Below are 24,705 nucleotides of genomic sequence, written 5' to 3'. Positions count from 1 at the left end.
AATTGATGTCACGAAAAGTGAAAGCTACTTCACACTCCTCTTCATTAACTACTCCAGAAGGATTAGAATCAGATATCAGTCTGGACATGCAATCGGCATGTACATTTGCTTTGCCTTGAACATATTCAATAGTGCACTGAAAAGATTGTAATCTTGAAGCTAACCTTGCAAGACGTGCCAACATAGTTCTGCCTCCACCTGGAGCCATGAGATACACCAAGGGCTTATGATCAGTTTTTATTAAAAACCTTGTACCCCACAAAAATGGTCTGAAGTGCTCAGCTCCCCAAACACACGCCAGTAACTCTCTTTCTATGACAGAATAATTCTTTTCAGCATCTCTCAACGCTCTTGACGCATATGCAACAACCCATTCTTTTTCATTATTTTTTTGGAGAAGTACTCCACCTAAACCAGATGAGCTTGCATCTACCATAATAATATATTTTACGCCAACAACAAAAGGTTTGAGGCATGGAGCATTCACAACAAACATTTTCAAAGACTGAAAAGCATGTGTCATTTCATCAGTCCAAACGAACTTAGCATTTTTTTTTAACAAACACCTGAACGGGTCAACTTTTACTGAAAAATTTGGGATAAATTTAGCATAAAATTCAATAAGACCTAAAAAGGCTACGAGTTGTTCTTTCGATGTGGGTACAGGAGCATTCATGATACTCTTAACATGATTCTTCTTTGGTTTGATTCCCATTCCACTAATAGTGTGCCCAAGGTATTCCACTTCTCTTTGCCTAAATTTACATTTGTCAAGACGTAGCGTAAGGCCTTTCTCTGCTAATGCAGCAATCACACACCTTAGATTATCATCATGTTCTACGTCATTCTTTCCATATACCAAGATGTCATCCTGAAATGCTATGGCACCACTCAGACCTTCCAATGTATCCTTCATTAGCCTCTGGAACACCGAGGCTGCACTTGCCAAACCAAAAGGCATGCGACAAAATCTGTATAAACCTTCAGGTGTGATAAAAGCGGTTATGTTTTTGGACTCTTCAGCGAGTACTACCTGATGGTAAGCACTGGCTAAATCAACACACGAGAATACTTGTGCACCAGCCAGTGTCGAAACCATCTCATGGAGATTAGGTAAAGGGTGTGAATCTATCCAAATGGCACCATTTACACTGCGGAGGTCAATGCATAATCTGAGTTCGCCAGTGGACTTAACCGAAATTACAATAGGAGAAACCCAAGGTGACGACTCTATTGGTTCAATGATGTTTTTCTCACATAGATCTTTTAGCATATCTTTAAGTTTGGCTCTATAGGATAAAGGGACATTCCTTACTCCATGCCTCACAGGAATGGCATTCTCATTTAACTTGATGACATGTTCAAATCCCTTATAACGACCCAACTTACTACTGAAAACAGTGGGAAAAGATTTGCGTAAATTCTCTACAAGTAGTCAACTATCTCCTACATCATTTGATACATTCAAAGGTTGCACAACATAAACGGGAGGATCAGCCCTGGGATCAATTTTCATCCCTAGTTGATGTTGGTGTGGCCAACTCAGAAGTGACAACCCAGATCTTGATACATATATTTTCCCTGATATGTGTCGGTCAGCAAATTGTATATTAGCAATAAAGTAACCAATTAAATAAATGTTGTGGCCTGTGTAGCCACCAGGAGATACATCAGATTCAAGTAACTTCTTATTCGGAAATTTATCTCTAAAAACACTTAAAGATATGATGGTATACCATGCACATGAATCTACGAAAATTTCCAAACTTACTTCATCAATGGTTATAATACAAGATGGAAACTTAGTGCAATCTCCATCCTCACATACATTGATAACAGTGTTAACTTGAAATGTTTCTTCATCTTCCAATTGATAACCTTCGCAGCATTCATGTACACAATTCATCTTCCCCGGTACTGACCTACAGAATTTTGTAAAATGGCCCTTTTTGTAGCATTTGGAACATGTTTTCCCCAAAGCAGGACAATTCTTACAATCTGCTAAGTGTCCGTCACTTCCACACCTAAAACATAATAATTTTGAAGTTTTCTTCTCATATTTCTGATTTCTTAACTTATTATCATTTCTTGAGAAGTATTCATTTCTCTGGGAAAAACTTTTCTTTGACTTATCCCCATCTTTAGGTACACTAAAGACATCATTTTTATCATTACCTCTAATTTCCTTGACAAATTTCTCTGAGTGTTCTATGGATTTCGCAACATCTATGGCATTATTAAGAGACATATCAGATGTTGTCCAAAGACGTTCCTGCACTTTTTTGTTATTAGTTCTCATCAAAATCTGGTCTCTTAATACTTGCTCATAAGATATGTGTTCGAAATCACACGTAACAGCTAAGGACCTCAAAGCTGATACAAAATCTTCTACCGGTTCATCTGTGCGTTGTTTCCGAGAATAGAATATAAATCTCTCCATGACAACATTCTTTTTCTTACCATATCTTAAACTAAGCTGTGACGAAGCATATTCATAAACATTAATGTTCCCGGGATTTACTAATGCTGGTAATGTTTTGAACTCTTTCAATGCTATACCACCCGAACAATGTTTTAGTAGTGATAGTTTCCTTTCAGGTTCACACTCCCCTTCTTCCAACACATCCACATAAGCCAAAAAAACAGGTTCTCCCAAGCCATGGGTGGTTCACCAGGTGATGATAAGAATGAATGGGGAGGTACTATTCCAGACATGTAGTTTAATATTTAACACACTATGTGTGAGATTAAATGCAGATTATAAAAGAAATTGAAAAAAATTTTTTATATGTATATCTATATGTGTGTTTTTTTTTTTAAATTTCAAACTTCAGAGTTAGAATAATAATGTAAATTACAGGACACGCAGTGTGCGTATCACTGAACACCTTCCAGTAGATAAAGTCTCCACACGATTTCCTCAGGTGATGGAAAACACTGTTAATTGAGCGTTGTTGTGCACTGTTCCCGACGAGATCGGTTAAACTGGAGAGATTGTCTCCAAGGAGCTCGTCTCTACTGCTCTCACGGACGCGATGACGTCGTGTTGAAACAGTGCGGATTGAAGTTTGCATGCGCGAGTCTTTGCACGCGTATCCTGGCAACGCTCGAGAGTGGAAGGTGGAGGCAATTTCAAAAGACGCCTCAAATAAAGTAAGCAATTATCTTCCAATTTTCGAGTCGATGTTCTGCTTTCCCCAATACAGAAACAATCCAACGCTGCTTCGCTCAGCTCTTGATGTCGCCGGAGTAAATTCCAAGATAGGCGATTTCAGAAGACGCCACATAAAAAAAAACCTTAATTCTCTTGTTGATGTTCCGCTTCCCTCAAATTATTAGTAGTTCAACGCTGTCTTGTAAAATCCTTGATAGCGCTGGAGTAGATTTCAATTAGTAACAATTTAAAATAAAATCCATAAAAAAAAAAGTTCCTTTGACGCAGGTAATGAAGATCCCGCCCGTCGCCAGTGTAGGGAAGTCACAGATGCCACACAGGAGGTTAAAGTAGAAGACGGAGTTTATTGAGATGCTCTCGCCTTAAGTTTCAAGTCAGGAATGCCAGATCACAGATCACGGCATAACTGTAAACATCTTACACGTTTAAACCATAACATCGTGTATCAACAGCACGAGCTTGTCACGAGCAACCAGACACACCTGAACGCTCGTGACAGCTCGTGTGAACATATGTACATTCCCAACACTTAGCCCTTGAGTGCGGGAGTGAGAGCAGCTGTGTGACCGCTAGGGATTTCACTGGGCAGCATGCACCATAGTGGACTCATTCCGCCATCTTTCTTTACTCCACTACAACAAACTTCCCACTGGGATTTTCCCTTATAGATTACGAACACGTCCCATCAGACCACCAAGATACTTGAAAGAATATGTCCGAGATTAAAATGAAACTTCCGTTGTGTGTGTTAGATTCTATAAAGCGTATCTTTTACATATGTTCACAGAACAGTGTCTGGGATTATAAAATTAAGTATTATGTGTACCTTGTATTCTTCATGTTGAATATTATACAAACGTCTACTCACCTGTTTGCATACTCTCATCCCGCCTTCAGTGCTCAACGACAGGAATACCCCTTCTCTTGTTACTACTTGTCAGTGTTGGCCATCCCATCCCTTCATCCTCCTTCCCTCTCCCTTTAACTATTGCTTCTTGTTCGATTATGCAAGGGGGAAGGGTGGTATCCTCTGTAGTGGTCTGTCCTATTGCCTATGCCTCTCCCTCTGTTCCTTGAGACAATAGAACATTCCAACATGACATTCAACTGAACTGTCAAGTGAGTGTTCCCCTCAGTGAAGAGCTGTACCTCTGCTGTGGCTGGGGTGTTACCAATAAACCTTACTTCAAGCATGTCGTACTGGTCATTCATTCAACATTTCTACAGTATTTACTCATGCTACAGACTTAATTATCTAAGTCAACTTGTAAGAAAATGTATGTATGTGTGAATCAGCATATATGCAAATGTGTAATATTTATATTCTTGGTTCCCTTTGGATGTATTCATACTGTTAGTTTCTCGTCAGGTCTGTCTGCCCACCTGGTTTAGTATATGTTGACTCTTTTCTCTCTGACAGTGTAGTTATGCATGGTCATGGTGTGTTGTGCTAGGTGTCTCTTGTCTTTAGAAGTGTGGCTTGTTGAATTTCTGAATCTCCTTGTGTTAGTCTGCTTCTTCACTACTGGGTATTGTGATCCCTTTGGGGCTTTTCTCAGTGAGTGTGTTTCATTCCTTGTTTGTTTCTTTGTTTGTTAGTTTTGTGAAAAGAGAAGATGTGTGGTAACATTTCTTAATTCTCTCTAAAGACATTGTGGAATTCTATGTGTTGGAATTGCTGTGTTGAAAGCCTGGCAGTTAAAAATAGGCTGAACTACCTGTAACATCTGCTTCTGGATGGACTCTAATACTCAAATATGTAAACTTGTACATGTTCCTGCCTACCAAATAAAGTCTCCATTCTATCTTTAAAGATGTCCATGAGTTCCTGCATAAAATACATGCTAACATCACTGCAGAATATTTTAAATGAGGCATCAATATATATCTTTAAATTCTTATGTTATATGTATTTTAACAAAATGAAGCTGACTTTCTAAAACTCACACCAAGCTGGTACTGTTTTGGCAAACGTTTTTAGGCAGATCAACAGTTTTGTAATGTCCATTTTATTATTTGTGTCTGAAATGGTATTGCAAGACAAAATGCTAGTTTCCTAAAAAGCGTGCCAGGATCATTGTTTCAGATGTGCTACCTGCTTTTCCTCTTCATGTCTTTATACTGCAATATACTACCCTCAGAAACATAAGTACCCCTTCTGCTGATTGATTTAGCTGTTCCTTGAAGAAGTCGCCCACCACTCCATTCAGACTGCAAGAATCTCCTTTGCTTGACCATCCCAGAATCCTCAAGTTTGAGGTTTATTTCACAACCCCTACCTAAGTTGGAACACCAATGTGGTTGCACACTTCTGCAAATGGGCACTATTTTATTAGTGTCTCTTACAAACTTCTCACTTGCTGCTATTTTTTCTCAACAGATGGTTGCGTGCCTCAGTTAGAAATATTTTCTGTGATATTTATTATAACTCTAACAGTGGCAAGTTATTGGATGTATCAAAACTCTAATTTTAAGTCCTTGAATAACACTTTTAGCTTGCTCCTGTCAATATTCATACTTAAAAAATATAGAAATGTTAGCCTATGGAGCTAATTATCTACAATAAGGAAAAACGAGATTGTCAGAATTTTCCTCACCGGGACATATTAAACATATTTTATAATCTCCCAGCTTATAGTTACATGGCACCCAATCCATGTGGCGGGGGCAATGAGGTAGAATACTACTCTGGAAGTAGCTTTAATTCCATAGTCAAATTTGCATATTATTTACTTTTAAAGACAGTCAGCAAAGAAGGGCTGCCTTTAAAATGACAGCAGGCAATACATTAATGCACACTCTAGTGCAGGAAATGTGCTGGATCTCTACACCTCCCTAACCTATTATACACTAGGACTAATAGGCAGTTTGAATCTCCCATTGCCTTATTATATACTATGGACATAAAGAGGTCTGTCATTGCCAATTGTAATGATACCTAACCACCATATTCCTTTAAAGCAGGTCACTGGTCCTAGGTCTGGTACGCAGAGCCCAGGGCACGGTCAGATTCAGTTACCACCAGTGCCAAGCAAAACATGGGGGTGATCAGGGCAAAAACTATGACTCTCTCATAGTGGCAAGCGAATCTTTATCACACCAGAGAGATTTCCCTTGGTCTTCCAGGCCTTAAAGGTCTATCAGCCAGGAACAATAGGTAGGCATCCAATGAATCTGCCTAAACGTATCTGGGAGGGACCAATGATAGAAACAAACAAAACCTGCCAGAGAAAGCACAGCTATTTGGCAGGTTTTTTAAAAACCTTATCTATGAGTTGAAACCTCACACATCAAATTTGGAATATGATTATTAGAGGCTTTTGCTCAAAGTGAAACTAGTACAGAATACATGCAAAAGCATGTTTTGAAGTAGGCAAGAAGCAGGAGTTCCAACCTATTGCACGGAGTTCCACGGACAACCCATGCTCATTCAGTCATGATACTATCTCCTGAGTCCATTTTTAAAACTAGCAAGTGACCCTTTGAGTTCAGAGAGCAACATATCACATACATATTAAACGACTACTTTCTTTATAACACACTTCAAATAATATGGATATGACTTCTGTCCCTAAAAATTAAAAGCAGACAATTGTAAGTGATACGGAGGCACCCAGCCACTTCAAAATACACATCCCTCCGTTGCACAAAAGGAACAAATGCTGCACAAAAGGAGATATGTTGGCTACAATAATCTGCCATGACATGAAAACTCTTCAGGCTGTTGCCATCATGAGATACAGACGCGCCTGGCCCCTTCAAAAGACACAGGTCTCCCGCACCACGCTGACCATTCAGGGGTCGGAAATAAAAGCTAGGTGAATTTATGGGCATGATCCATTGAACAGACTCTCCAGGATGTTGCGTTTTGCAAAAAAAATGTGAAATTTGCAGTTTTGTAAAAGTGCCGCAACACATTCATTTTTGTTGGGCACGGAAAGATTAACTGCTAGATGCGTTAGCGTTCGATTTTGCGAGTCTTTAATTGCAAAGTTTAAGGATTCGCATTTAGGGACTCGCAAAATCAGATGCAAGTAGGATTTGCTAAAATATTAGCAATTCCTAAAAATTCCTTATCTGCGACTCGCAGAGTGCGATTCGCAAATAAGAAATGACATCTCATTGATTCCTATGGGCCAAGAGGCCCATAGGAATGAATGGGGAGGAATTCTCAATTTGCGATTAGCAATTAGCTAATCGCAATTTGAGAATGCAATCTCAAGGGTGACGGGTGTCCAAATGACACCCTGTTGCACCCCTTAAATTGACCTGGACACTGGTACTGTGCACACACATGTCCCAAGGACATGTGTGTGTATAACATACAACTTTGAAAGATGCACTTTAGTGCATTTTTCAGAGTTTTTGCTATTCACCATGAAGTTTGATTTCACGGTAAATAGCAACCCCTATCAGTGAAATCGCTAGCTATTTTACATTCATGCATTTCATTTAAGGAATCTCAATTTCAGATTCCTTAAATGCAATCGCAAATAGCGATTTATGCATTTGGGATGATGCATCCCAAATGCATAAATACCGGTCGCAGAGGGGCAGGCTTGATGCATCTAGCTGTAGGTGATTTGCCCAGAATCACAAGATGTTGAGCTTCGTTGCTGAGACTCAGAACCAGTTCCCCAGCTTTGAGTTCGACTGCTCTAACCACAAGGCTACATCCTCTCCAATCAATTCCCAACTTTTGGGAAACAAGGACCTCTTGTGGTCATTCCTATGTTGTCCTCAATATTATTACATGATTAAAAAGGTGTAGCCAGGCAAAAAGAGCATGCATACTTTATTTTCCCCATGTCTAATGGGCAATTCCTTATTTCACATAATCATTTCTTTTTACTAAGTTGGTGCCCAAGGGAGTAAATAAATCAATTATCCTTGTTTTGAGTAGGAGCATCCACCTCGCATTAACTGTCCTAATGAAGGCATTGTATCTGGCATTTGGAGGAAGGTAGGCTTAAAAACAGCATATATCTCTTTTTCAAACTGTGAAAAAACAACTTTAGATCTATTTGCAAACACCTCTTTTGGCTGTGGCAAATTATCTCAATTCTAGGAGGACTAAAAATGTGTAGTAGAATGACACATTAGCCTCAATATCCTAAGGCGCACACACAGCTTCCACTGGGGCATCAGCGAGAAGCACCTCCAAGAATCAAGCCACAGATATATGGGAGGTCCTAATAAAAGTCAGACATAGGAAATGTATTGTGACACATTTTATGTTCTTTTTTAAATGCTATAAGAGCTGTTAAAAGTCCCAGTGTTGGATAGAGGTGAAACAATACAGACTCAGACATTTCTCGAAATATTTTGAAGACTCACATTAGCAATACCTGGTATGAGAACCTGCCTGCTGTGGGTCTATGAAGACAGTGAAATCATCATCTTGTCTATCATGGAAGACATATATATATCTGTCAGCTTTCTATTTCGCAAACCCGACTCAGGAAGATGAAAGGTGGGCTGCTTCCATTACACAATTCAATGATATATGTAAAAGTATCTCTTGATTGCTTGCAACTAATTCTGGGTGAATGTAAACAAACATCTGAAATTAGCAGGCTTCTCCAAATTCTACCCCTGCTAAGTATACCTGAAGCTGAAAACTCAAGTCGTTTAACCTCTTTGGTGCTCAGGACGGCCCCTGGCCATCCGACATCACGGTGGGCGTGTGCTAAGGACAGCCGGGGGTGGTCCAAATCCCGCCCACTTATTAATTCGCCCTCACAGCAGGAGAATTCAGGCAGCACCTAAGGAGATAACATATAAGCAAGACAAAGTGGGCATTTTCTCATTGTTTTATTTACAAGCCCCTTGCGCTGCCGGTACATCACTTTTTCCCATGTTAAAAGTGATGCACCAGTGGCGCTAGGGGCTTGTAAATAAGCCCCACAGTACTTCATTTAGTTTTGATTAATTGGGTATCTCTGAAAAGTAATAGGCATGATTTGAAAAATCGGTAATGAGGACCTTGGAAAAGTTGTTGGTAAACAGCCCCAACTGGACAGCTGCATCTTCCTTGCATTGTCGATCTCAACTAATCCGTGGCAATGCTCCTTCACCAACTACCCTCTTGTGCGGTACGGTGCCTGGTGAAGAGGTGTCATGCCTCATGGGTCCGGGAGGCAGTGGTGCTCCGGCAAGGGTGCGTACATGGGCGTTAAAACATTCCAGGGAGAAATAGGGCCCCCTCTCATGGGGTTAGGATTAGAGCTGTGCTTCGGCAGGGTTTCAGGCACTTTAAACATGCCTATTTCAAAGTGGAATACTCTACTAAAACAGTTTCCATAGATTTAAGGCTGAAAAAGAATGATTGCATGCAAAATAAAGTGCCGCAATATTTCCGCTTAATTTCCATTTTTGTGCTGCAGAATTTGCAAATCGATGCCGCAATAATCTGGGGGGTCTGATTGAAGTGAGTAATAACAAACCCGCATTGTTTGCCTCTAACGCGCCCCCCCCCAAGGGGCCTACAATGAACTCATGGGATCATGTCAGTCGTTTTGTCTGATTATCTTACAGTGTGTGACTATATTGAACATCCTCATCTGGCACCCTAGGGGACAAGAAAGAGATACCAATCACACAGGCACACCAAGTCTGAATAATTTATTGAGAGTGTGTATGTATCACAGGTTTGCCTGACTCTAATGATCACCAATATTGAGGATCTTCGTAATTATGCACCAGTGTTTTCACAAACACCTTAGAGGTTTATGAGCAGAATGAATGACTGAAAAGACAACGAGGAGTGCAGTTTGAGAGCACGCTACATCCTCTGGACGTGCATGCGCGTCTAACACTGGAATGGTTGCAAAAATTGTGATTGTGACCATAAGCGTAACAGATAAATAAAAATTCTAATCATGTAAAGAAAGCATGAGAATGTTTATGTGACTCAAAGAATTGATTCTCCCCTTTGTTTATACCTACAGTACATGGGAAAAGTGCTGCCTGTTCTGTTTGTATGAGTGTTGGAATAATGGTGACTGAGTACTAGGAATTTCATAAGGATTCTGGGGAATCCAGGGATCTGATCTGGTCCTGAGGAAAGCCGCATGACCAAAGGTTGGAGAAAAAACAAAGGTGGCTGAAACATGTAGACCTCAGTAGATGCTCGAGTAATAGTACCTGGAAGGCATCATCCTTTAGTTTTCAGCTTGCACCATGGACCCATATTAAAGAAGTTGAGTCTAAAGTACTATGTAGACAACTACTAAGATCCCTCCAATATACATAGTGCTCCCTCCAGGGTTGAAGTCGTAAGCACACCCCAACACAGGTCGTACCGGGGAGTACTCTACGATGAAGCATGCCACTGTATGACTCAGGGGGTGAGAGTTCTTTTAAACAAATATATTTTGTTTTCTTTTCAGAGTTGATCTAGGGAGCTTCAAGTGTGATAACCAGTGGGTTGATTTCTCCTTTGATTATCATGCAGCTACTGGGAACCTGAATCAACCCACCCCATTCTATTCCAGGCAAAGCTTTAGCATAACTAAACAGTAATCACCAAATACAGGAGTCTGTACTGAGATTCGTACAAGTCAAATCATTGGCACTACTGCATTGTTCTTAGTCAATGCTAATATCAGGTTTTTAACCTATTATCGGGAATCACACTTATTTTATATTTTCTTTCAAGCAAATTCTGGTCCTTGTACTACACATATTTGACTCATATCGCCTCTCAGTTAAAGCCCAGTATGTGGGTAATTTCTGAACCCAACAGTTTCTTTTTGTTATATATATAGTTTCTTTTTTTATTATTTTATGAAAACCTAGTAGTAGACTTTCAACAAAAGGTGAACAATATATACTTACAAAAAATAGCCAGGACAATGCTCAGAATCAGCAGGAGGAGACACAGGATACCTAACAAAAGTGAGCAACGGATCCACACAGAGGATCTACCTAGAGAAAGGAAAACATGAAAGAAGAATTAACTGAAGAAACTACAGTACCTTCATTCCATAGCAGCCAAGTGTTGGTCAATATTACATCCCCCTACGCGAGTAAAAATGGATATTCAGGTTGTTCTCAAACACAGTACAATATGAACAGTGGAAGTCTCCATTCTAGGCCATGTGTTGGAATAACCCTCAATGCAGATTAACACAGAGAAACATGAAGGGACCTATTATGCGAAGAATTGAGTGCTTTTGAAATTGATGTAGTCCATTAAAGCAATGTCTCTTTTGTACTGGAACAATAGGACTCAGGCTTACTGTTTTAATTCTTCTGCTTTAATGGCATAGTTTTACAATGCACAAGTTACCAAGACTAATAGGGAAGAATGTGTCAGCATTCTGCCCTGATTTTCTGTTCATATTTAAACAAAATGTAGGAAACTGAATCCCTATATAGTGTACTAAAATGAAGTACACTGTGCAGAGAGTCCAAGGTAAGCAACCATTACATAGCAGTCATTTCAAGGCATGCAATTACAACATGGTTCTCACAAATCAGATACTATTTCATCGCATTACCATTACAATGCAAACTTTTACCACATATATGCCTTTACAACGCATGCTTTTACTATGAATTTCACTGCAAAGGCATGAATGGTAAAGGCATATGCGTTTTAAATGTAAATATTAGGAAAGTATGGATTTTTAGAGTTTAGGGTGGGTATGGGTTATGGGTGGCAAGGGTATTTTTCGGGTTTAGGGTGGATATGGGTTTTTGAGTGGCAAGGGTATTTTTAGGGTTTAGGGTGGGTATGGGGTTTTGGGTGGCAAGGGCAATTTTAGGGTTTAGGGTGGATATGGGTTTTTGGGTGGCAAGGGCAATTTTAGGGTTTAGGGTGGGCATGGATTTGTGGGTGGAAAGGGTATTTTTAGGATTTACGGTGGGTATGGGTCTAGAGGGGACGCCAGTAGGTAGTTACAGTTAGCACCTTGTTTATATAGGAAAAGCTGCTGTGTTGAAAGTTTTGGGATGATTCGTCAAGCCAGGGCCTAGAAAAAGGGGGGGTCCTAAAATGCTTTTTCTCCATGTTAGTTTTCATAGGAAACTGTGGACCCTACTATTCAAACGCGCCTCCTGGATCGCTCTTGGTTGGGGGATGAAGTCTCCTCACTACCGAGGGTCCTTAAGGGCTAACTAGCCCACCCGTTACCTCCAGTAAGCCCCACTTAGTGGGATTGCTGAGAGGTGGTCAGAGGCCACGCCGCTTTTCCACCGCTCTGCAAATGTGCATGTCAGTGCACTGCTGGCAGCGCTATGACGTCACTTTGCATACTGAGGGCCTCAGGACTAAAGTGGCTTTCATCCCCCAAGCAGCAGTGCACCAGGAGGTGCATTTGCACAGTGGTAGATAAAGGGGGCATGCCTATGACTACCTCTCAGCAATTCAGCTGTGAGGGGCTTACTAAAGATAACAGGAGGACTAGTTGGCCCCTGTTACTCTCAAGAGGCAAGGGTACTTTATCCCCAACTAAGAGCACACCAGGAGGTGCATTTGCAGAGTGGTGCAGAAAGGGGGCATGGCCTGTGACCACTTTTCGGCAATCCAACTGTGTGGGGCTTACTGGAAGTTACAGGTAGGTTAGCTTGACCCTAAGGATCCCCAGCAGCACAGGGGTCTTCATCCCCCAACCAAGAGCACCTAAGGAGGAACGTTTGAAGACTGGTATACAAAGGGGGCATGGTATGCTATCAGAACTCAGCATTCCCACTGTGGGGGTCTTACTGGAGTTAAAAAAGAGGTTTAGGTGGCCCACAAGGATGTCCTTTGAGCCATCAACCTCTCTTGTCACTTCCAGTTAGTCCCACACAGGGGGATTGCTAAGAGGTATTCGGAGGCCTTGCCCCTCTTTCTCCACCACTCTTCAATCGCACCTCCTGGCACACTATTGATTGGGAGATGAAGTCCACTTTACTCCAGAGGGACCTTGGGGGCCAAGAAGCTCTCCTGGTAGCTCCTGTAAGTCCTACACAGCGGAATTCCTGAGAGCTGGTTAGAGGCTCAGCCTCTTTTCTCGACCACTCTGCAAACGTGACTGCTAGTTGAAAAATCTTCGTAATTCACTGAAAAAAACCAAAGGTTACAGGGACGTCATAGTTAGGAATTAGAATGAAAAAAACGTAGAAATTCACTGTAAAAAACACAGGTTTCAGGGATGTTATAGTTAGGAATTAGCATTTACATAACCATAGAAATGTGCTGAAAAACCACAGGTTACAGGAGCGTTATAGTTAGGCTGGCATTTCACTTGTATGAAACCTGTGAAATTCAGCAGTTATAGTTAGCTGAGCTAACTATAACTCAAGCCCTCGCAATGCACTGCTGATGAAGGAGAAGTGTGGCTCACCGATTAGAGCGGCAGACCCTGAGGCAGAGGTCTGGCCCGGGACCAGGGTTCAATTCCCGATAAGGCAGGGTCTTGGGCTCAATGTCCACGGACTCGATAATTCTCGCCTAGGTGCCTAATCTAATCAACGGTCCCACTCTGCAACTCTGGGCAATAGCTTGCTTAATCTCCACAACGGCCCTGAAAGCGCTAGGATGCCTGGCCTCACCTTGGAGGTGCCCAGTAAGGGGGCATCTCACAGGGAAAGCCAGGAAGGGTTCCACAGCGGTATACAGCGCCAAGATACCTTTCAGGTGATAGTGCGCTTTACAAGTATACACACATTTACATTTACATGACATCACACATTACATCACTCATGACATGGTCAGTGACATCACTAATGATATCTCAAATGACGTCACTGACATCACTGATGACATCATCCAGTGAGTGAGTGTTTCAAAAAAGTTGTCAAATGTTATATATATACGCCAAGGTGTATTGAAGAATAAATGGGTGTATGAGTGTCTGTATGGATGATTTAGGGGGTGCGTGACTGACTGTATAAGTGAGTGATTGAACGTGTCATAGTGAATGTATGGGTGAGTGATTAATCTGTGTGAATGTGTGTATCAGTCTGTCAGTTAGTGTGTAATTAGCTACATGGGTTGGTGAGTAGGTACATGAGTGTCTATATGGGTTTTTGATTAGTTGTCTGAATACTTGTATGGGTGCCCGGAAGTCTGTGTGGGTGGGCGAGGTGGTGTGTAATTCCCTGCATGGAAGTATGAGTTGTTGAAGCCCTGGGTATATGGGTTCATGAATGTATCTGTGAGAGACTGTATGGATGAGTGAATGTGCATATGGCTGTGTTGGTGAGTGAATGTATGTCTCAGAGGTATATGGGTGAGTAACTGCAAATGTGCATGCCAATATATGTTAGTGTTTGAGTATATAAGTGGCAGAATGTGTGAGTGAGTATTTGTGAGAGTGGCTGTTAAGTGAGTGTGTGCTTGTTTCAGCTACTGTATAGGAGAGTAAGTATTTGTTAGTATCTATATGAGTAGTGAGTGTGTGTATGTTTCTGTATGGGTGAGTAAGTGGCTGTGTGATTGAGTGTTTGGATGCGTGAGTAGGTGTGTGAGTAGCTCTATGGGTGCCTGACAGTGTATGAGTGGATGTATAAGTGTATGCATGGCTATATCAATGGCTGTATTGGTGAGTGACTTGCTGTATGAGTGCCTATATGGGTGAGTTAGTAGATGTGTATGTAGACCTATGAATCAGTGAGTGGGTATGTATGTACTGGTATTGAAGTATCAATGGTTTAAAGGAATGATAGTCTAAAATTTGGAGTGGGTGTATGAAAGGTTATATTGGGTGTGAGTAGGTGCATCAGAGATTATGTGGATGATGCTGTCAGTGATGTCATCAGTGAAGTCATTTAAGATATCATCAGTGATGTCACTGACCATGTCATGAGTGATATTATATGTGACATCATCAGCAGTGCTTTGTAGGGGCATGAGTTATCTAACTATAACGGCTGAATTTCTCTGTTTTTCTATAAGTAAAATATCAGCCTAACTATAAAGTTCCTGTAACTGTGTTTTTTCCAGTGAATTTATTACGTTATTTAAATGCTAATTTCTAGGTATAACGTCTTTGAAACCTGTGATTTTGTCAGTGAATTTCTAAGGTTATTTAAATCCTAATTCCTAACTATAACGTCCCTGTAACCTCTGTTTTTTCAGTAAATTTCTAAGGTTTTTTAAATGCTAATTTCTAACTATGCCTGCACAGGTAGTGTCCCGAACCCGCCCCCCACAGGCCTGTTCAACAATCAATACTGGAGAACTCCTTTCCTCTACTTCCGGCTCCAAAGCTTCTGTCCTGCTGGAAAGTTTGGAATGGAGCAATGGAATACCGAGGGAGAGGGAGGGAAAAATTCAGGGAAATCACCTAGAACCCACTGAATCAGCCTGTCAGCTTGTCTCCTATATAAAGTTAAAAGATACCTGTGTGGAGCTGCAGCAGAGAAAAGAAAAACAGGCAAGCAATCAATATAGAGCATTTAATATAAGAGCCCCACCCCTGCTGCCCCCCAGTTATCCTCTAAATAGTGGCTTACCCAATTTCAGAAAAGAAGTCCTTGTGGAATATGTACTCCTAATATTCATATTGAGCAGAATTCTCCAGGATTTGTAGTCAAAGAAATAAAGGATTTCTAATTACAAATCATATTAAATGTTTGGCAAAAAACCCAGACCGAATGGAAAAAACCTGAAAAACTATTATCCATAAAAAATACCAGGGATCCCTTTATGAATAATATTCTACAAAAAGAATGAAAGCAGCAAAAACCCCTTCTGGACACTTGTCGTATCCAAAGTTACCCGACCTTGGGTAAATCATAAATACAAGCTCAAAATGATTCGTCTTAACTCTGACTTATCCGATGCTGCTTTTGTCGTAAGGAAATACCATGCCAAGTTCAAAGAGGAGTCGATATAAAATTTAGTCCCAAATCCCAAAATCACTAAGAAAAACTCCTTGTTTCATCCGTAGAAACCCGCAACGAAAAGCAGTGCTTCCGGATGCTGCGAGCAGCCAAAAGATTCCAGGGGACATGAACCAGAAGCAAAACCAAGCACGGAAACGCAGGCACACTCGGGTTAAATGTGAAATCAGCCGCCATGTGTCTGTAAGTCCTCCAATGCCACATAGAGAAAGTAAGAGGACAGGAAAGAGGAAAACCCTACGCCTCTCCTAAACTACCGCTGGAGCATCATAACAGGTAGAACATTTGCAGAAAGAGGAAGAAAGGCACAGAAAGAAACCAGAAAAATACAGAAAGAGTCAACAGAAGTCCAGAAAGATGAAGAAAGGTGCAGAAAGAAGCAAGAGATATCCAGAAAAAAACAACGGAGGTGCAGAAAGAGGCCTTGTTGCAAAGTCATCCTGTGCCCCCAACTTTTTTTGCTGAGTGATACTGGTGGTAAGTGACACTGACTAATCAGGCGCGGAATCAGTGCTATGCTAAAAGAAACTTAGAATGCAGTGAAACACGTACATACTCTAGGGCACACTATGGTTTGGGTTACCCCTGTGATTGGCATGACGTCCCCTGTAAGTCCCTAGTACATAATAGGGCAGGGGTATTAAAACTACCTCTAGGTCAGAGGTGCAGAAAGAAGCAAGAACAGTGCACAAAGAACCAACATAGGCGCATAAAGAGGCAAGACGGGTACAGAAAGAGGCAAGAGAACTGCAGAAAATGGCAAGAGAGGTGCAGGAAGAGGAAGGATAGGTGCACAGAGGCAAATGGGAAACAGAAAGAGGCAAGAGGGGTGCAGAAAGAAGCAAGAGAAGTGCAGAAAAAAGCAACAGAGGTACACAGAGGCTAATGGGGAACAGAAAGAGGCAAGAGGGGTGCAGAAAGAAAGAAGAGAAGTACAGAAGGAAGCAAAGGAAGTGTTCAAAGAGGCACAAAGGGTACAGAAAGAAGCAAGAGAGGTACAGAAACAGGCAGGAAAGGTGCAGAAAGAGGGAACAAGGGTGCAAAAATAGGTAAGAGAAGTGCAAAAAGAGGAAAGAGTGTTGTAATTTAGCAATGATTAGGTTAAGCATTAGCAGAAGACATCTTGTATTTCGAGACTATCTTGTCCATTTTACAGAATCCATTTTGTATTTCTGTCGGCCATTTTGTTTGCCATGTGCTCTGTCCCACCTTCCTGTTAACTGCTCTTGAAATATGTCTAGAGACAAGATATATGTATCCTCTTCTGCTTTGTACGTGCCCAGTTCAGCTTACAGCTGTCTCCAAATTGTAACTGTCAAGATGTGTCCACCAGAATTAGCTTACTGTCAGCCCTTCCCACTTGTTGCTAGCACACTCTCTGTATGACCTTGTATGTATTTGAAACCAGCATTCTGTACGTTGTACCACCTTCTTTTGAGCCCCTGTGTGGGTATAAAAGGACCAAGCTCCTTCCAGTCAGTGTGCTACCTCATACACTACCGAAGGGTGTTGTGTGAATGTAGTTCCACATCAAGAAGTTTAATAAACTCTGCCATTTCTATTCCAGTTTCTATGCCAACTTCTTTTTATTGGTCTATGGACTCTGAGCAGAGAAGGGCGAATCCCTTGGACTGGTAGGCCTGGCTGAGGCTTGCTACTACAAGAGGCGTGCAAAAAGAGGCAAGAGGGTACAGAAAGAAGCAAGGGAGGTACAAAAAGAGGCAACTGCGGTGCAGAACGATGAAAAAGAAGTAGAAAAAGAAGCAAGAGTGGTTCAGAAAAAGGCAAGAGAATTGCTGAAAGAAGCAACAGGGGTGTAGAAAGAAGCAGGAGATGTGCAGAAAGAAGCAAGTGGGGTACAGAAAGAAACAAGAACAGTGCTGAAGGAACCAAGAGAGGTACAAAAAGAGGCAAGAGGGTTGCACAAAGAGGTAGGAGAGGTGCAGAAAGAGGCACGAAAGATACAGGCAGAAGCAGGAGGGGTAAAGAAAGAATTGAAGTGCAGAAAGAGGCAAGATAATTGCCGAAAGAAGCAACAGAGGTATAGAAAGAAGCAAGAGAAGTGCAGAAAAAGGCAAGTAAGGTACAGAAAGAAGCAAGAGCAGCGCAGAAAGAACCAACAGAGGTGCAAAAAAGAGGCAAGAGAGGTACAGAAAAAAGTAGTAGAGGTGCTCAAAGAGTACAGGAATAGGCAGGTGGGGTACAGAAAGAAGGAAGAGAAGTACAGAAAGAAGCAACAGAGGTGCTGAAAGAGGCGCAAAGGGTGCAGAAAGACCAAGAAAAATACAAAAAGAAGCATTAGAGGTACAGAAAGAGGCAATAGAGGAGCAGAAACAGGCAGGAAAAGTGCAGAAAGAGGGAAGAGGGATGCAGAAAGAGGCAAGAGGGGTACAGAAAGAAGCAAGTGAGGTGCAAAAAGAAGTAACTGAGGCGTAGAAAGACACAAGAGAAGTGCAGAAACAAGCAAGAGAAGTGCAGAAAGGCAAGAGAATTGCTGAAAGAAGCGAGGGAGCAGCAGGAAGAAGGAAGATTAGTGCAGAAAGAGACAACAGGGGTGCAGAAAGAGACAACAGGGGTGCAGAAAGAAGCAAGAAAGGTACAGAAAGAGGCAATAGAAGTGCAGAAAGAGACAAGTGAGTTGCAGAAGGAGGCAAGAGAAATGCAGAAAGTGGCAAGAGAGTTGCAGAAATAGGGAAAACGGGTGCAGAAAGAGGCAAGAGGGATGTAGAGGTTTGCAAAAGAGGTACAGTAAGAAGCATGAGCAGTGCAGAAATAACCAACAGAGGTGCAGAAAGAGGCAAGAGGGGTACAGAAAGAGGTAGGAGAGGTGCAGAAAGAGGCAAGATAGGTGCAGAAAGAGGCAAGAGGGGTGCAGAAAGAAGGAAGAAAAGTGCAGAAAGAAGCAACAGAGGTGCTGAAAGAGGCGCAAAGGGTGCAGAAAGACCAAGAAAAATACAAAAAGAAGCATTAGAGGTACAGAAAGAGGCAAGAGAGGAGCAGAAACAGGCAGGAAAAGTGCAGAAAGAGGGAAGAGGGATGCAGAAAGAGGCAAGAGGGGTACAGAAAGAAGCAAGTGAGGTGCAAAAAGAAGTAACTGAGTCGTAGAAAGACACAAGAGAAGTGCAGTAACAAGCAAGAGAAGTGCAGAAAGGCAAGAGAATTGCTGAAAGAAGCGAGGGAGCAGCAGGAAGAAGGAAGATTAGTACAGAAAGAGGCAATAGAAGTGCAGAAAGAGACAAGTGAGTTGCAGAAGGAGGCAAGAGAAATGCAGAAAGTGGCAAGAGAGTTGCAGAAATAGGGAAAACGGGTGCAGAAAGAGGCAAGAGGGATGTAGAGGTTTGCAAACGAGGTACAGTAAGAAGCATGAGCAGTGCAGAAATAACCAACAGAGGTGCAGAAAGAGGCAAGAGGGGTACAGAAAGAGGTAGGAGAGGTGCAGAAAGAGGCAAGAGAGGTGCAGAAAGAGGCAAGAGGGGTGCAGAAAGAAGGATGAAAAGTGCAGAAAGAAGCACCAGAGGTGCTGAAAGAGGCGCAAAGGGTGCAGAAAGACCAAGATAAATACAGAAAGAAGCATCAGAGGTACAGAAAGAGGCAAGAAGGGAGCAGAATTAGGCAGGAAAGGTGCAGAAAGAGGGACCAAGGGTGCAGAAAGAGGCAAGAGAAATGCAGAAAGCGGGAAGGGGAATGCCGAAAGAGGCAAGAGGGGTGCAGAAAGAAGCCAGTGAGGTACAAAAAGAAGCAACTGAGGTGCAGAAAGACAAGAGAAGTGCAGAAACAAGCAAGAGAAGTGCACAAAGAGGCAAGAGAATTTCTGAAAGAAGCAACAGACGTGTAGAAAGAAGCAAGAGAAGTGCAGGAAAAGAGACAAGTGAGGTGCAGAAGGAATCAAGAGGAGTGCAGAAGGCACAGATGTGCAAAAAGAGGCAAGAGAGGTGCAGAAAGAGATAGGAGAGGTGCACACAGAGACAAGAAAGGTAGGACATAGAGGCAAGAGAACAGCAAAAAGAGGCAAGAAGGATGCAAAAAGGGATGAAGGGTGCAGAAAGAGACAACAGGGGTACAGAAAGAAGCAAGAGAGGTGCAGAAAGAGGCAATAGAAGTGCAGACAGAGACAAGTGAGTTGCAGAAGGAGGCAAGAGAAATGCAGAAAGTGGCAAGAGAGTTGCAGAAACAGGCAAAGGGGGTGCAGAAAGAGACAAGAAGGATGTAGAAGTTTGCAAAAGAGGTACAGAAAGATGCAAGAGCAGTGCAGAAAGAACCAACAGTGGTGCAGAAAGAGGCCAGTGGGGTGCAGAAAGAGGTAGGAGAGGTGCACAAAGAGGCAAGATGGATACAGAAAGAGGCAAGAGGGGTGCAGAACGAAGGAAGAGAATTGCAGAAAGAAGCTACAGAGGTGCTGAAATAGGCTCAAAGGGTGCAGAAAGACCAAGATAATTACAGAAAGAAGCATTAGAGTTACAGAAAGAGGCGAGAGGGAAGCAGAAACAGGCCGTAGATGTGCAGAAAGAGGGATCAAGGGTGACAAAAGATGCAAGAGAGGTGCAGAAAGAGGGAAGGGGAATGTAGAAATAGGCAAGAGGGGTGCAGAAAGAAGCAAGTGAGGTACAAAAAGGAGCAACTGAGGTACAGAAAGACACAAAAGAAGTGCAGAAAGAGGCAAGAACAGTGCTGAAAGAAGAAACAGCAGTGTCAGAAAAAGCAAGAGAAGTGCATAAAGAGGCACGTGAGGTGCAGAAAGAATCAAGAGCAGTGCAGAAAGAACTAACAGATGTTCAAAAAGAGGCAAGAGGGGTGCAGAAAAAGATAGGAGAGGTGCACAAAGAGGCAAGAAAGGTACAGAAAGAGGCAGGAGGGATACAGAAAGAAGAAACAGAAGTACAAGAAGAGGGAAGAGGGGTCCAGAAAGAAGCAAGTGAAGTGCAAAAATAGGCAAGTGGTGTGCAGAAAGAAACAAGAGACGTGCAGAAAGAGGCAAGTAAGGTGCAGAAAGAAGCAAGAGACGTGCAGAAAGAACCATCATATGTCCAAAAAGAGGCAAGCGGGGTACAGAAAAAAGTAGGAGAGGTGCACAAAAAGGCAAGACAAGTACAGCAGGAGGCAGGAGGGGTGCAGAAAGAAGGAAGAGGGGTGCAGAAAGAAGCAACAGAGGTGCTAAAAGAGGCATAAAGGGTGCAGAAAGAGCATAAGAAGTGCAGAAAGAAGCAACAGAGGTACAGCAAGTGGAAAGAGAGATGCAGAAACCGGCAGAAAGAGAGGTGCAGAAAGAGAAAAAGGGGTGCAAAAAGAGGCAAGATGGTTGCAGAAGGAAGCAAGTGAGCTGCAGAAAAAAGAGGTGCAAAAAAAAGCAAGAGAAGGGCAGATAGAGGCAAAAGAATTGCTAAAAGAAGCAACAGGGGTGTGGAAAGAAGCAAGAGAAGTGCAGCTAGAGGCAAGTGAAGTGCAGAAAGAGGCAAGAGTGGTACATAAAATGGCAAGAGAACAGCATAAAGAGGCAAGAGGGTTGCAAAAAAAGAGATGAAGGGTGCAGAAAGAAGCAAGAGAAGTGCAGAAAGAAGCGAGAGAAGCATAAAGAGGGAAGATGAGTGCAGAACGAGACAACAGGGGTGCAGAGAGAAACAACAGGGGTGCAGAAAGAAGCATGAGAGGTGCAGAAAGAGGCAATAGAATTGCAGAAAGAGACAAGTGAGTTGCAGAAGGAGGCAAGAGAAATGCAGGAAGTGGCAAGAGAATTGCAGAAACAGGCGAACAGAGTTGAGAAAGAGGCAAGAGGGATGCAGAAGTTTGCAAAGGGGATACAGAAAGAAGCATTAGCAGTGCAGAAAGAACCAACAGATGTGCAGAAAGATTCAAGAGGGGTGCAGAAAGATTCAAGAGGGGTGCAGAAAGAGGTTGGAGAGGTGCAACACAAGGCAAGGTGGGTAAAGACAGAGGCAAGAGGGGTGCAGAAAGAAGGAAGGGAAGTACAGAAAGAAGCAACAGAGGTGCTGAAAGAGACAAGTAGGGTGCAGGAAGAGGCAAGAGAAGTGCAGAAAGAAGCATCGGAGTTTCAGAAAGAGGTAATAGAGGTGCAAGAGAGATACAGAAAGAAACAAGTGAGGTGCAGAAAGATGTAAGAGAGGTGCAGAAAGAAGAGAGTGAGGTTCAGAAAGAGGCAAGAGAAGAGCAAAAAGTGGCAAGGGAGGTGCAGAAAGAGGCAAGAGAGTATAGAAAGTGGCAAGATAAGTGTGGAAAGTAGCAAGAGAAGTGCAGAAAGAGGCACTTGAGGTGCAGAAAAGAGGCAAGAGATGTCCGAAAAGAGGCTCAGTAAGTGCAGAAAGAAGCAAGAGAAGTGCAGAAAGAGGCAAGTGAGGTGCAGAAAGAGGCAAGAGAGGTACAGAACAAGGCTAGGGAACTGCAGAAACAGATAAGAGAAATGCGCAAAGAGGCACAAGAGGATCAGAAAGAGGCAACAGAGGTGTAGAAAGAAGCAAGAGAAGTGCAGAAAGAAGCACCAGAGGTGTAGAAAGAAGCAAGAGATGTGCGGAAAGAAGCAAGTGAGGTACAGAAAGAAACAAGAACAGTGCTGAAGGAACCAAGAGAGGTACAAAAAGAGGCAAGAGGGGTGCACAAAGAGGTAGGAGAGGTGCAGAAAGAGGCCCGAAAGATACAGGAAGAAGCAGGAGGGGTAAAGAAAGAATTGAAGTGCAGAAAGAGGCAAGATAATTGCTGAAAGAAGCAACAGAGGTATAGAAAGAAGCAAGAGAAGTGCAGAAAAAGGCAAGTAAGGTACAGAAAGAAGCAAGAGCAGCGCAGAAAGAACCATCAGAGGTGCAAAAAAGAGGCAAGAGAGGTACTGAAAAAAGTAGTAGCGGTGCTCAAAGAGTACAGGAATAGGCAGGTGGGGTACAGAAAGAAGGAAGAAAAGTACAGAAAGAAGCAACAGAGGTGCTGAAAGAGGCGCAAAGTGTGCAGAAAGACCAAGAAAAATACAGAAAGAAGCATTAGAGGTACAGAAAGAGGCAAGAGAGGAGCAGAAACAGGCAGGAAAAGTGCAGAAAGAGGGAAGAGGGATGCATAAAGAGGCAAGAGGGGTACAGAAAGAAGCAAGTGAGGTGCAAAAAGAACCAACTGAGGCGTAGAAAGACACAAGAGAAGTGTAGAAACAAGCAAGAGAAGTGCAGAAAGGCAAGAGAATTGCTGAAAGAAGCAAGGGAGCAGCAGGAAGAAGGACGATTAGTGCAGAAAGAGACAACAGGGGTGCAGAAAGAGACAACAGGGGTGCAGAAAGAAGCAAGAACGATACAGAAAGAGGCAATAGAAGTGCAGAAAGAGACAAGTGAGTTGCAGAAGGAAGCAAGAGAAATGCAGAAAGTGGCAAGAGAGTTGCAGAAATAGGGAAAACGGGTGCAGAAAGAGGCAAGAGGGATGTAGAGGTTTGCAAAAGAGGTACAGTAAGAAGCATGAGCAGTGCAGAAATAACCAACAGAGGTGCAGAAAGAGGCAAGAGGGGTACAGAAAGAGGTAGGAGAGGCGCAGAAAGAGGCAAGATAGGTGCAGAAAGAGGCAAGAGGGGTGCAGAAAGAAGGAAGAAAAGTGCAGAAAGAAGCAACAGAGGTGCTGAAAGAGGCGCAAAGGGTGCAGAAAGACCAAGATAAATACAGAAAGAAGCATCAGAGGTACAGAAAGAGGCAAGAAGGGAGCAGAATTGGGCAGGAAAGGTACAGAAAGAGGGACCAAGGGTGCAGAAAGAGGCAAGAGAAATGCAGAAAGCGGGAATGGGAATGCAGAAAGAGGCAAGAGGGGTGCAGAAAGAAGCCAGTGAGGTACAAAAAGAAGCAACTGAGGTGCAGAAAGACAAGAGAAGTGCGGAAACAAGCAAGAGAAGTGCACAAAGAGGCAAGAGAATTTCTGAAAGAAGCAACAGACGTGTAGAAAGAAGCAAGAGAAGTGCAGAAAAAGAGACAAGTGAGGTGCAGAAGGAATCAAGAGGAATGCAGAAGGAACTAACAGATGTGCAAAAAGAGGCAAGAGAGGTGCAGAAAGAGATAGGAGAGGTGCACACAGAGACAAGAAAGGTAGGACATAGAGGCAAGAGAACAGCAGAAAGAGGCAAGAAGGATGCAAAAAGGGATGAAGGGTGCAGAAAGAGACAACAGGGGTGCAGAAAGAAGCAAGAGAGGTGCAGAAAGAGGCAATAGAAGTGCAGAAAGAGACAAGTGAGTTTCATAAGGAGGCAACATAAATGCAGAAAGTGGCAAGAGAGTTGCAGAAACAGGCAAAGGGGGTGCAGAAAGAGACAAGAAGGATGTAGAAGTTTGCAAAAGAGGTACAGAAAGAATCAAGAGCAGTGCAGAAAGAACCAACAGTGGTGCAGAAAGAGGCAAGTGGGGTGCAGAAAGAGGTAGGAGAGGCGCACAAAGAGGCAAGATGGACACAGAAAGAGGCAAGAGGGGTGCAGAAAGTCAGAAGAGAATTGCAGAAAGAAGCTACAGAGGTGCTGAAATAGGCTCAAATGGTGCAGAAAGACCAAGATAATTACAGAAAGAAGCATCAGAGTTACAGAAAGAGGCGAGAGGGAAGCAGAAACAGGCAGGAGATGTGCAGAAAGAGGGATCAAGGGTGACAAAAGATGCGAGAGAGGTGCAGAAAGAGGGAAGGGGAATGTAGAAATAGGCAAGAGGGGTGCAGAAAGTAGCAAGTGAGGTACAAAAAGG

At 42.6% G+C, this 24,705-nt stretch overlaps 1 protein-coding gene across 1 annotated transcript in view; it reads right to left on the bottom strand.

Annotated features, from left to right (window-relative positions):
- The window catches only part of LOC144819203 (C-type lectin domain family 12 member A-like), a 254,430-nt gene that overhangs the window by 104,918 nt on the left and 124,807 nt on the right, over positions 1–24,705 (bottom strand). The window contains exon 2 of the mRNA XM_078677178.1: positions 11,015–11,104. Within this exon, the coding sequence (XP_078533304.1) occupies positions 11,015–11,104 (90 nt within the window). The remainder of the gene's footprint in view (positions 1–11,014; positions 11,105–24,705) is intronic.

This window comes from Lissotriton helveticus, chromosome 2_1, assembly GCF_964261635.1.
Source record: "Lissotriton helveticus chromosome 2_1, aLisHel1.1, whole genome shotgun sequence".
Lineage (NCBI taxonomy): Eukaryota > Metazoa > Chordata > Amphibia > Caudata > Salamandridae > Lissotriton > Lissotriton helveticus.
This window is presented reverse-complemented; position numbering and strand designations above follow the sequence as displayed.